The sequence below is a fragment of the Corythoichthys intestinalis genome, chromosome 7 (genome assembly GCF_030265065.1).
Source record: "Corythoichthys intestinalis isolate RoL2023-P3 chromosome 7, ASM3026506v1, whole genome shotgun sequence".
Taxonomy (NCBI): domain Eukaryota; kingdom Metazoa; phylum Chordata; class Actinopteri; order Syngnathiformes; family Syngnathidae; genus Corythoichthys; species Corythoichthys intestinalis.
The window spans coordinates 30,966,830-30,979,988 of record NC_080401.1 but is presented as its reverse complement, the minus strand read 5'-3'; the positions used below and the strand labels follow the sequence as shown (position 1 = coordinate 30,979,988).

The 13,159-nt window shown below is 40.3% G+C and overlaps 1 protein-coding gene across 3 annotated transcripts in view; it reads left to right on the top strand.

Annotated features, from left to right (window-relative positions):
- Positions 1–3,983, top strand: part of lnx1 (ligand of numb-protein X 1) — an 85,521-nt gene extending 81,538 nt beyond the window's left edge. For 2 of the 3 annotated variants that reach the window (XM_057840857.1, XM_057840856.1), the window contains exons 11-12: positions 3,167–3,325; positions 3,390–3,983. In XM_057840857.1, the coding sequence (XP_057696840.1) occupies positions 3,167–3,325; positions 3,390–3,525 (295 nt within the window). In that variant the 3' untranslated portion in view covers positions 3,526–3,983. The remainder of the gene's footprint in view (positions 1–3,166; positions 3,326–3,389) is intronic. The other variant, XM_057840858.1, reaches the window with a different exon arrangement.
- Positions 3,984–13,159: the final 9,176 nt, after the last annotated feature.

The following is a 13,159-nucleotide window of genomic DNA, read 5'->3' as shown; positions in this document are numbered from 1 at the left end:
TTATTTTATTCCATGGACGGCATGGAGGTTTCGCCAGCTGCTGCAGTTATCTGAGTCTGAGAATGATAAGTCACGTCAATGTGCGAATGCAGGCAGCAAAGCAAAACGCCTGGACTCATTTATCAGTTCAATTGGCTGACATACATGTGATCAGCAGAGATAGTTAACTCTGATTGGTTCAAATGTGCATGTTTTCTGAAACAGCAAAAAAAAAAAAAAAAAAAAAAAAAAAAAAAAAAAACAGGTTGTTGAATTGATGCGACAAAAAAGGGGCAATGCAACATAAAATGGATCAAATCTTAAAGAGCCACGAAAAAGTTGAGAAGGCTTATTTATCATATTTAGTTTTATTTGCTCTGATGGTGAGGTTCAGAACATCTTAGCTGTCAATGTGCACTTCGGACTTAGTATATTTGTTCATTCATGTTAGGCTACTTATTCATTTCCTTATGATTTAAAAAAGTCAGTGTTTGGGCGATCTTTAAAAGATATTCCATTTCACTCTGCCTAATATAAGTGATTTGTACTTATTTTTCTTAATGTATGTTACTTATATTTTTGTTATCAAAAACAAAAAAAGTAAATGTTTACATTTACTTCAATTTTAATAACATCCTATGTTCTTAAGTAGTCAAAATTGAGATTTGGCATTTAGTATGGGAGAAAATGAGGTAAAAATAAAAATTATGAGATGGAGGTTGAGGTTGTTGTTGTTTTTGTTAACTTTTATTTTGCAAATCATTGGAAAAATACAATTTTGAATGAAAATCTGTTTTTGCATGTGTTATAGAAATAACTGTGCTAAAACAGTTTTCTTTGCATTTCAGTGGTTTAAGAGGTTAGAGGTTAAAAAAAAACAAAACATAATTTCTGGCTCCGTGGCGACCTTCACGCCGGGAAATTCTTGCCACTTTCACCCCTGGTCATGACAGATCTCAGCTACTCTCAAGTTTAACCAGTTTGTATTATTTTATATTCTATTGTAATGTTTTTCCTTATTCAGATTTGTTTCAAGACTACAGCTACAGTTAGAATTTACTTTGATGATTAATGCAGTTATTGCAATTTTGTTGTTTTATCACAATAGATTGGTTTACTTACATTTCGAAAACCAGAAGCCAATCATTTACGAGTGTGATTGCACTTCAGTTTACATATTGAAATGTTCAGGTATTAAGATTTGAATGAGGCAAAATAACATCCTTTTTCTCTCAAATATATTGTTACAGTAATTTGTTTCAGATGTACTCAGGGGTGAAAGTGGGCCAGAACGGTCAGGAACGCAGTTCCGGTATAAGATTCAGGGCCAGAACGCAGTTTCAGTATAAAATTCAGGGCCGGAATGCTGTTCCGGTACACTGTGCTTTGATCCCGAAAATATGAAGGCAACTGTAAAAACGCTATGTAAAAAAAAAAAAAAAAAAAAAAAAAAAAACTAAACTGCCACACATGTATTTCATCTCCAAGAAGAAAACAATCTACCAACATCAGATTTACAGGCATAATAAAGTGCTTGTGTAGCTAATCCGTTTCCACCAATATACCGTATTGGCCCGAATATAAGATGGTGTTTTTTGCATTGAAATAAGACCGAAAAAGTGGGGTCGTCTTATATTCGGGGTCTAGACGTTATACCCATTCACGACGCTAGATGGCGCCAGATATCATTGAAGCGAATGCTGAACTTGACTCCCCAGGCCAAAGCGAACCCCTGACATGAAGAAGAATCTCAGCCACTCTCAAGTTTAACAAGTTTGCATTATTTTATTGGTTTTTTTTTTCTTATTCAGATATGTTTCAACAGTTACAGTTAGACCTCACTGTGATGGTTAATGCAATTATTGCAATTTTGTTGTTTTATCACAACAGATTGGTTTATTTACATTTAAAAAATCAGAAGCCATTCATTTACGAGTGCAAATGCACTTTAGTTTACATATTTAAATGTTCAGATATTAAGATTTGAATGAGGCAAAATAACATGTTTTTTTCTCTAAAATATATTGTTATAGTAATTTGTTTCAGATGTACTGTAATTATTTTCTGTATAAAAATTAATTTGGTGTTCAAAAAGTATTTTTTTCAAACTTGAGTCTTGAAAAAGAGGGGGTCGTCTTATAATCAGGGCCATCTTATATTCGGGCCAATATGGTATTTTTTTTATAATAAAAAAAATAAAAAGTAAATGTTCACATTAACTTCAATTTTAATATACATCCTATGTTCTTAAGTAGTAATTGAGATTTGGCATTTAGTATGTGAGGAAATGAGGGAAAATGAAAATTTGGAGATGGAGGTTGGGGTTACTGCTGTTTTTGTTAAATTTTATTTTGCAAATCATTGAAAAAATACAATTTTAAATGAAAATCAGTTTTTGTATGTGTGATAGAAATAACTTTGCTAAAACAGTTTTTTCTGCATTTTAGTAGTTTAAGAGGTTTGACCCCACTCCCCCCACAAAAAAAAAAATTTGGGAGGGGGGGTCAAACCTCTTTAAAAAATTTTTTTTATTTTTATTTATTTTTTGTTTATTTCTGGCTGCATGGCGACCTTCACGGAGTTCCGGCAAGAAATTCTAGCCACTTTCACCCCTGGATGTACTGTAATCATTTTCTGTATAAAAACTAATTTGGTGTTCAAAAAGTCTTTTTTCAAACTTGAGTCTTGAAAAAGAGGGGGTCGTCTTATAATCAGGGCCGTCTTATATTCGGGCCAATGCAGTACTTCATTTTTTTGCGGTGCTTTAAAGAAGCCACGTGATTGAACAGGCTAGCGTGATCATAGAACGCCAAGCTTGCGTCTGTTTAGTGTAATGGAGTCATGTAATTATTGTTGCGACATCTCATTGGTGAAATTGATAGAGCTTCTCTTGGCATCGCTGGCAAAAAAAATAATAAATTTAATATGTACTGTAGAATAAAGAGGAAAAATGTAACAACTCTTGTGAAGCCCAAAGTAGCGGAGTAAGAGTAGCGTTTCTTCTTCACAAATCTACTCAAGTAAAAGTAAAAAGTATGTCTTAGTAAAACTACTCTTAGAAATACATTTTTCTCAAAAATGTTGTTGTTCACACCTCAAATTAAAAGCAATGATTAAGAATTTCCACCTTTGCCATTAGAATCCCAATAGGTCCTTGTTTGATGAGATGATGCACTTGGCTCCACAGGCACCTGTACAGCTGCAAGGACATCGTGCTGCGACGGAGCATGTCGGGCAGCTTGGGCTTTAGCATTGTGGGCGGCCAGGAGGAGGTCAACTGCAACCAGTGCTTTTTTATACGCTCCATTGTCAAGGGCACGCCGGCCTACAACGATGGCGGGATAAGGTAAGATACAAGTCAGCTTGTGTTTTTTCTGGCGTGTTATTTAGTTGTGTGTGTGTGTTGGTAGGTGTGGGGACATCTTACTGGAGGTGAACGGAAAGAGCACGTGGGGCATGACCCACATGGCGTTGGTACGTCTCCTCAAGGAGCTTCGGGGAAGGATCACGTTGACCATCGTGTCCTGGCCGGGAAGCCTGATGTAGGAAGACGAAATGGACTTTGGAGTGGCACCCTCTAGAGACTGGACTTGTTTGTCTATGGGGAAATGGACACTGAACCATCAGGGTTCTACTGTTGTAAATGTCGGGTGTGTATAGAAAAAAAAACTACTGATTGAAGCACTTGTACTAAATCTGTTTATCATACAACACATTGCCAAGTAGTCGTCTATGTGGTTTGACTCATGTGTTCATAAAATGTTTCAAGATACTATTTAAATAATGAGGTGACTTTGTGGAGGCCTTACTCATTTTCTTACTTTGAAAAGAAAAACTGAATTGGTTGCTGTATATCCGTCGGCGATTCGCCGTGGTTGTTTATGTCCGCTTCGGCCCGTGTCGTCGTATATCTGATATCGGTACACTTGGTTCAGTGGTCAATAAAAGTCTTTGAAAAAAAGCATCACTTGCTGAGTTCATTTTAGTTAGTTTAGCTGTGTTGGGCTTGTTTAGAATATAAAATAGAACATCATGAAAGCCTTTTCTTTTTTTCTTTTTTTTTTTTTTTAAATAATTTTCATCACACTTAATTTATGTACAGTACTTATCAATTCATATATCATTTCAAGCCAAAGGTGAATCTTCAGCAATAGTCCCTGGCAGGTCAGAAGTGACAAATACAAATGAAAGGAAAGAAAATAAAATTTAAATAAATAAATAAATAAATATACCATCATTAAACAAATTGGAGAACTAACTTTGAAGAAACAACACAATGAATGTTCATGTTCCATCGCTCCTCCCAGTCCAAACGGATTGGCCATCGAGCACCGTCAATGGCAGTAAATGAGTAAATAGTGTCAGATGAACAGTTTACTGATTTTTAATGACAACTACCCAAAAACTAAGAACACCACTGTCTTTGCAGTTCATTTCCCAGTGTTGTGCCATGTTGTCCTTTTAGCCTTTGGTCAGTGAGTCTAAGCTGCCTGCACGAGACCCGCTCTGCCCTGCATCATTGTATACTTGTGGGAAGCCTCACCCGGAGCACCTATGTCCACTTCACTCTTATCAGGGGCTAGATGACAACTACATACACACAAACGTTCGGCTCACGTGAGTGGACGCAGTGACATTTTGCTGTGACTGAGCAATTCTCACACCAACATTGACTTCTAAATAGAAATACAAGATTCTGACTTTATTTGGAGCTGGACTTCATTCACCTATACAACTTCTGAGGCCATTTATCAGCAGCTTGAATGTAAATCTGGAGGCATTTTCTAGCTAAAGAACATCCTTTTAGGTTTTTGGCCGTTTTTTTTTTTTTTTTTTTAATGGACAGGGGTGCCCCCACCCCATGTGGCTGTCTCAGGAGGTTAACAAGAAGCAGTTCCCCCTGTCAAACACTAAATATGGATGGCAGCTCGCGCAAGAAGAACCTGCTGCTGTTCCTTATATCCCAGTGGGAGAAGTTGAGCAGAAGCAGCAGTGGGGGGAGGAAGGTGGGCCAGAGATTTTGCACACATGTGTGTCAGAAGGTAAAAAGGAAGTGATTCATATAGGACGATAAAGTCCTAGTCGGATGGAAGGCCTTGGCGGACGGAAAGGAAAACGCACATGTAAGACAATGAAGGAAACGAGCGATTCAAGGACAACAAACGCATCTTTTCTTTATCTGGTGATGTTCCGATGCTTTTCAGCCTTGTGCTCGGTCCGCCCGGCGACCTCGGCCACATGTAAATCACAAGCCGAAATGGAGGAGTTCACAGACAGTGATGCAGCAGCCAGGGAAAAAGAACGGATGCCGTCGATGATAAAAAAAATAAATAAATAAGAAGAATTGGACATGCAAACGATGCAGTCCGCCTTATTTGGACTTTTGTAGCGTTGTGGTATATTGGAGTGGACGAGGTGAAAGCCTGACCAATGACAGGAAGCATAAACAGAAGATCCAAGTTCTAACTGTGGTTGTTTACGTTTGGACCACCCCTACAGCCGTCTTCTTTAGATGCTCAGTTTTCAACTAAAGCTTAATTTCTGGCTTCCGACACCATTTATTCCATGTTTTCCTCAACAAATTCGGTCAGCTTAAGCCATACAGCATGAACCTCCGGATTTTAGACATATGATAATTGAGACCGCAATTTTAGCGGATCTGCTTTGTCTATCAACATCAATGGCAGCCAATGAATTAATACTGTAACTTCACTCTATCAAATGTCACCTTTTTCTACGGTGCATATAAGACTATTGAAGTCCGTAAATCTCAATTCCTGCATGGAAAAAAATTCTCATAAAAAGCCTGGTTTTAAATCTCCTGCTAAGATGTTTTGTGACATTTAACACTGTCTGTGGAGCAGCTGGAAGGCTCTGATCATGAACCAATCATTTCTTTGGTCCTTGTCCATTTACACACTCTATTCTGGGTTCATTCAATCCATGCATGTTGGCAGTCAGCCTTCGCATGGACATGTGCACGCAAGATTTGTTAGACCCAAAGAGAACAATATGAGCGAGAGTGCAGGAAAAAAAGTGCTAGCATCACAAGTTGGTATTTTTGTTCTTAAATTTACAAAGCTGCTCCCGTTTGAGTCTGACTGAAGACATGTGGAAAGGAAATGACTGACTTGCAAAATGTATACTTCTTGGAATAACTTTATATTGTATCCTATAACACAGAGCCAAGAAATATGGCTTTCTGGTAAAACTACATCAAACAGCCACTGTCTTTGCAAGACAAACAACTAAGCATCCCACTTCTGACACTGTTGCCATCGGACTTATAGTTTCAGTTTGTTACCAAACTTCAGATACCAAGTGTAATACAAATTTAATAGCGTGGAATTTGGTCATGTACACAATCAATATTTATCATGAAGATTAAATAGATGTTGATAAATGATTCATTCACTGCCATTCCGGAGCACTTCAATACGCTAAGACACAATGAATTTTAAGTTTGGATTTTACAATGCTACTTGTAGTCATAATGTTTATTCAAATATGCCTTTGCAGTGTTATGCATCCCCACTGTTTTTCTTCTTCGTCTATCCCCTCAAACCATTTTCAACACTTAGCCTCATCTTCAAGGTGAAGGTGGAGTGAAGTGGCAGTTACACAGGACAGAATCCAGATGTTTGAGGTTGAGGCAGGGTGAGGCTTAACAAAATGTGAAAGTGTTGAAATAAGTCCATGGTTGAGATTTAATCATTTTTAAGAAGGTAAGCTTCTCTAATTTCCAGGGATGTTTTGGATCCTAAATGTAAAAGGCTCTCGAACAGAATGATTCTTTTTAACTCCAGAGTCACCAAAAGATCTGTATATTGTGAGTGTAGAGTTTCTGATGGTACAGAACGTGCAACCATGTCACCAACATGATAAAGCATGAGATACTTTATAAGTGACAAAACATTGAAAACCACATTACTGTATAGACAAGTTTCCGAGGTACTTCCACTTTAGTTCCTTATGTCTGCAAGCAACTTCCGTTTTAGAATTTCTCCATTCAAAACAACGGTGGAGCTGGAGTAAAATTACTCGTCAAAATCCCTTAAAAAGACAATTTGGAAAAACTGCATCTATCTGCCATCATCGCGACAGGGGAGGACAACATGTTCAGGAAGGCAGTTGTGGAACCAAGCTTGTGCCACCACAAAGACCGGGTGTTTTTGTAGTCATGTTGCCGTTGGTGTTATGGAAGGTATGTTCTTCCTATCCCTGGATTTTCATGTGACCAGTGCTCAAAAAATACTAAAGCTAAAATCTTGCGCATGAAACGACTTGTTGTCTTTGATTACGACGAATTAGTTATGATGATGTTTAATATTATTGACTACAACTACTGAACTGCTGTGGCTGTAACACATGCTATCTCTTTTTTCTTTTTCTTTTTTTTTTAAACCTGTCCTGTTCAGCTGTTTGACATGGAGAATGGAAGTCTAAGTGCCCGGTTGGTCTGAACAGTTTTAAAGTTTCACATTGACAGTATGACATACTCCCATTGTGATCATTCAACATACCTCGTTTATTATGACAAAGCAGCGAACAGGAAGGGGTTATGGGGGAACAGAAGAAAAGGAACACAAGAAAGAAAAGAAACAACAACAAGGAATACATTGAACGTTTACACTAACTACTAATATGCTGGTGCTATTGTCCGCTAGATGTATTTCCAGTTGACACCTTGTTGGGGACCTGTTGACCAGGGAAAGGGGGACAGGGGTGGGGGAGTCTATAAGCTAAGTGACTGAAAGAGGTAGAGTGTACACAAATCAGCTCTGTGATCTAGAACCCAGTAATCGTGTGAATCCCCTGTGAGTGTAAGCCCGTTGGCGACCGACCTTACACCGCCCCATCGCCAATCCCGGCACCGGGACCCCCAACCCGAGCGCGCCCTATCACATCCAGTCGCACACGAGCCCCACCAAGCGCGCGACAGCCACACAGACGAGCGGAGACGCCGTGCACCAACCGAGGTACACGGAACCCACCCAGCCAGCCCGGGGAGGGAGGGAGGGCGGGCGCGAGGGGGGTTCAGCGCAGCCCAGCAATAGAGCAATCCCCCACCCCCCTCCCCCCCGGGATCCAGGGTGGTCGCCCGGGCCACCCGCCCACCCTTCTACCAGCGTCAGGGATGGCAAGAGGGGGCGCACCACCAACCCGACGCCCACCCCCACCCCCGTCCGGCCACCCGGCCCACGAGCCACAGCCGCAGCCCCCCAACCGGCACGGCACACCACGGGAACCACCAACAGCCCACCGAACCCTGGGCATGGCAGGGTCCCCCGACGGAGCAGGTGATATCCAGCTGATACTGTACACTGGCGCCCAGCCAGCGACCCGTGTCGGAGCACAGGGCGGATACCCAGTAAGAGAAGAGAGGGGCAACACATGCTATCTGTTGCTACCCTGTTGCTAATCAGTACGTGTAGGATGGCACATTTAAGTAAACGCATAAATGCAAGTGTTACAAGTTCTTTGTTCGTTTGTTTACTGCTGGAAAACGCTGTTAGAAAAGGGCAGACAAATTGATGTGCCTCACAACAACACTTACTGTACATCGATGGACATATATCGAGACTACGTGCGTTCTACTTTGATGATGGCTCGACTCTCGTGGGTGGCCGGAAGGCAGGGGCTGGGACAGACAGTGGCTCGCCTCTTGGTGGACCGTCAGCTCGATCCCAAGATCCAACTATGAGCATTTTAACTGCAGCAACTTTAAGATAAGCTATTAGAGCTGGAATTACCAAGGACAGCGGGAGAAAGCCATTCTGAATGCCGCCAAGGGTCTCGTAATGTCGGGTGAAAGTTGGCTCTGTGAAACTCTGCTGTCTAATAACACATTCCTCGTACGCTCAACCTTAGTTAATACTTTTCTAATCATTTTATAAATTGGATTTTTTTTTTAAACCTGTTTTGCACATGTACCAATCGTTTTAAATAAAACAGGATATGGAATCATGCTGTCCAAATGTTTTATTGCGATCAATATCTGCAATAACAGAATGACATACTATTTTTGTTTATATGTCCATACCTTGTAGTATTTCCTTGTAACAACAAAATCCATGTCAGCCCTTCTGCATTCGGCAAATGTAATATAGTTTGTAATTTCACCAGCGTATCAATCTACACATCGCGTCCACACAGGCTGACAGGTTGTTATAATTTTTTCCACGAATGATCAACAAAGTGATAAGAACAATCATACAACCTCATCTACGTCGTGCTGACTCCATTTTCGGAGATTCCGTGAGTTCCTCTGCTTTACTTTTGCAGTTTAAACTTTGTCAACACACTGCTTAATTCAACCGTAATTCACGTTGTTTTTTTCTAAACCTGAAGTTCGGAGCAGACATTGTCCAAGATGGCGCCGCCCATGTTTCACTCAGGAAACTTGTCTATACATTTATAGTCATTGCACATTATTTCAGAGCAACGAGATATCATCCCTGTTACAATTCCCCTTAAAAATAGATACAGTGAACATATACATTATATGGGTAGACAGATTGAATTGCAAGCCAGTTCGTCACGTAAGTTGTTCTGGTTCAGTAAGTGAAAAAGAAACCAAGATGTAGATGTAGACTTCCAATCCATTTTGACAGGGAGGGATGGCAGCGATTTTTAAGTTCCAGCACCTTCCAGTCAAAATGGATTCGACATCTATTGCCGCCAAGGGCATTGTATTTTGGCCTTTCGTTACCAGCCCTTCTAGTTCAAATGGATTGTATGATCCCACTTTGGAAAACTCACCGAAAATAATAAAACAACTGTGATAATGTTATCATAGCTATAAGGTAAGTCAGGATCAGTTGAAATATTGCTAATTCAGCATCTGCCTTAAAATCTAAGTCATATTTTTAGGCTGAGTTTTCAAAAAAAAAGGCTCTGTTTGACTTGTAGTTGCTCGTATGACTTTTGACACCATTTCCACCTTGTTCTTCTACCGGTTAGCGGCAGTGTTCGCAATATGTCTTTCATTTGCGGAAATGACAAGAAAGAGGGAGCGAGCCAACATACAAACAGATGAATCCAAAAGTACAACAATGGCCTTCAAAGCTTTTCCACGTTTGAAGTGACTGGCTCTGAGTCAAAGGGTCTCAGGCTGGCTAGATGGATGGCGCATCAGATACACATACACTTTGGAGTCAACTGCAGGTGATTTGAAGCTCCTCTAAAGTAATGTTTCCCAGCACACATCGAGATGAATCCTGTCAAGTTTGCCACCATCTTTTTAGGTTTGCGTACTCAGAGATGGGTTACAAAACAGAAACTCAGTCATCTACAGATATTTTTAGCCCTTCAAAGGAGTAAATGATTCCCTGCATGCACAGAATTGTGTTCATCATTCCTCTCGTCCACTTCTTAAAGTGCTCAGCTACTGCGGCACGACGCTCTTGTGGGTCAAATGAGGGGAAGTGGGCGACCAGTGTGCGTGACAAACACTCATAAGAGATATTTATAGATTGTTCTTCCCTCCTTTCTAATGTCACCCACTCTGTGTGTGGATGTGTGGGTGTGTTCGTGGGTGTGTGTGTCCTACATTGTACTCTCATACTTCACACCTCCACCCCCCATCCAACGCACTCACACATCCATACAGTATGTAGAGGTTATGTGTCCTCCTCTCCTGCCATGACGAATGAAAGTGATCCTGGCTATTTTTAGAGAAGAACTGTCGGGATTTGCTGCTGTAATTTGTGTATGTGTGTTACATGTTTAACCTTGTCTACAAACATGAATTTACAGATCTTGGACATTTTTACACTGCTGTCCATTAAAAAAATGTAAGACAAAAAAAAAAACACTCACTAAATGAGTTAAGCCTTATAGCAAGTTCAAACTGCTAATTTGCCTCATTCCAATTTTTTGTTTATTCAGTTTTTTTTTTTTTTTTGGTGCTGTTAAAACACTGTATTGCAAAAGGAAATAGTACTTTTATTTGAACATTACTCATCTGTGAATCCAAGGTGACAGCGCACAAAATGTGTTGCAGTGTGTTCACGGAATTGAGACACACTCAGAAATCACACTTTTGTGGAAATTTCAAGGATTTTGTCCTCCGACGTCAACATTTTTGCAAAGATGACTGCTCATTGGCTGCAAATGACCATCACACAAAGCTCCTCACAAAGCTCGTGTCCCGATCTGCACTGGACATAAAAATAGAAACGCTTTGAATTTTAAAGCACTGTACAATTTTTTTTGTAAGTCAATACACTTCAACTTACTTATCCACTTTATCCCTGTACCCCGAGTAGGTGTATTAATGTCTCTTTTAAAGAGTATTACAACACCTGGGGAAATGCTAATATTCCATCATTTATCCATAATAGCATGCCTTTTGGATTCATATCATGCCACTTCGTGTAATTACATACATCGCAACACCAAGAAAATGATAGAAATTTGAATCGATTGTCAAGCTAAAACAACCGGCGCCCGAGATCCCAGAACTCTAGCATATTGTGTGCGTGACGTCACAACTAGGAAACACCTGTGCACAACAGTGCTTAGTACTGAATGGCGGCGATGATGGCGGACAATTTTGTTTCTAGTTGCAGCGACGAATCCGACGTAACGAACGTTCTTCTAATGGTGACGAGGAGAGTTATTAACCTTTCTTTGGTGTTTTGGGTTATGAATTTGAGACCAAATGAAAGCCAATGCAGCCTAATGAAACGATCATTGAGGGGAGCAATCACACTGATGAAACACCGTCAACAGATTGTGTGGGAAACACCGAATGGTTTGTTTTGCATTTCTTTTTGTGAAGCTGATACACCGTGGCCGCAAAATAAAGTAATGTATAGAATAATTATCATTTATTGTGCTATCATAGGTTTTCGCTCTGCCAACAGACACAAATATAAATGGGATTAGAGGATTTGTTGTATATATTTTACGAGCAATAATTTATACATGTGTCCAGTCCTATATCCAATTCGTGATACGTTTTTTATTGTAAAAGAGTACTCACTATGGCCATTTCGAGCTTGGCTGCTTCCCTCCTTTGCTTAGCCTGGGGTGGTCTCATCAGTGACAGTCATCGTCCTCTTTCTTGATATCTCGGGACATTTAGGTGTATGGTGGGCACCGCATCTGCTTTCAGCAGCAATTTCTTAGCAAAACCTGATTTCATTTGTCCATAGTTCAAATAGTTTTCAGGTGTAAAATGCGCACCACACAAAACCGTGCCGGAGGCTGGGTCTGCAAAATTAGCCCTCTTTGCACGGACGAACTTTACTCATTGTCTCCGTAGTCCAGCTCTTTTTCTCGCGTTCGGGAACTCATGGGTAGTACATTGCGACAAATGGCTATTTGTACACCACATAGCATGACAGGTTTGAACCATTTTAGTGATTTTTTGATAAAACACGAACGCAACTCTCTCGTCGATAAATAACGATGGCACCTGCCTCGACCTTTTGTTTCCTGGCTGTGACGCCAAAGCCTCATTCGGCTGTTTCCGGAAAACTTTCGGAAATGTTCGTAATTTTCAATCTATTTTCCATAATTTTTCATGAATGTGATTTTTTTTTTTTTTTTTTAACTTTATTAATATTTGTTATCTTGCCACATAACGGTTCTATTGATATCTCACAGCCCCTTTGTATTATAATTCTCTTTAAAGAGCAGCATCAAGTGTTTCCTTTAAAGACCCTTGGGGGCAATTGGGTTCAATTCTGGGATTCAAAAGGCCCACTTGGAGAACCTCCCATGGGTCAGTTCATACATTCATGCAGCTGCAAAAATGACTGATTTGCAATTCGGGGCGCACAAGCTGCAGTGTCATAATAAACAATCATGTGGAGGATGGTAGGTAGTAAGGGGGGTTGTATGTCTTTCTGAAACCAGGTGTGCATTGAACCTCTCTGGAGTGTATCCACAGACGATCCAGGAAGGTTTCACAGCAAGAGCACATCTTTATCTTCAAAAGATCCTGAAATAGAATCTCTATTTTTATCCCATTCGAGCCTCCTTCACCCTCTGTTGGCCGCCATGTTGCCAGCAAGTGAAGCTGTGCCAAGAGTCCGTTGAATGAACATAAACTGCCAAACATCTTGCAGAAGGCACTCTTTAAAGAGCTTTTACATGGCTTTTATCCATAACACTCCATTTTCTTTAAGTTATGGTGCCTTCCTCCTTTTTCTTGTCGTGATAAAAATAG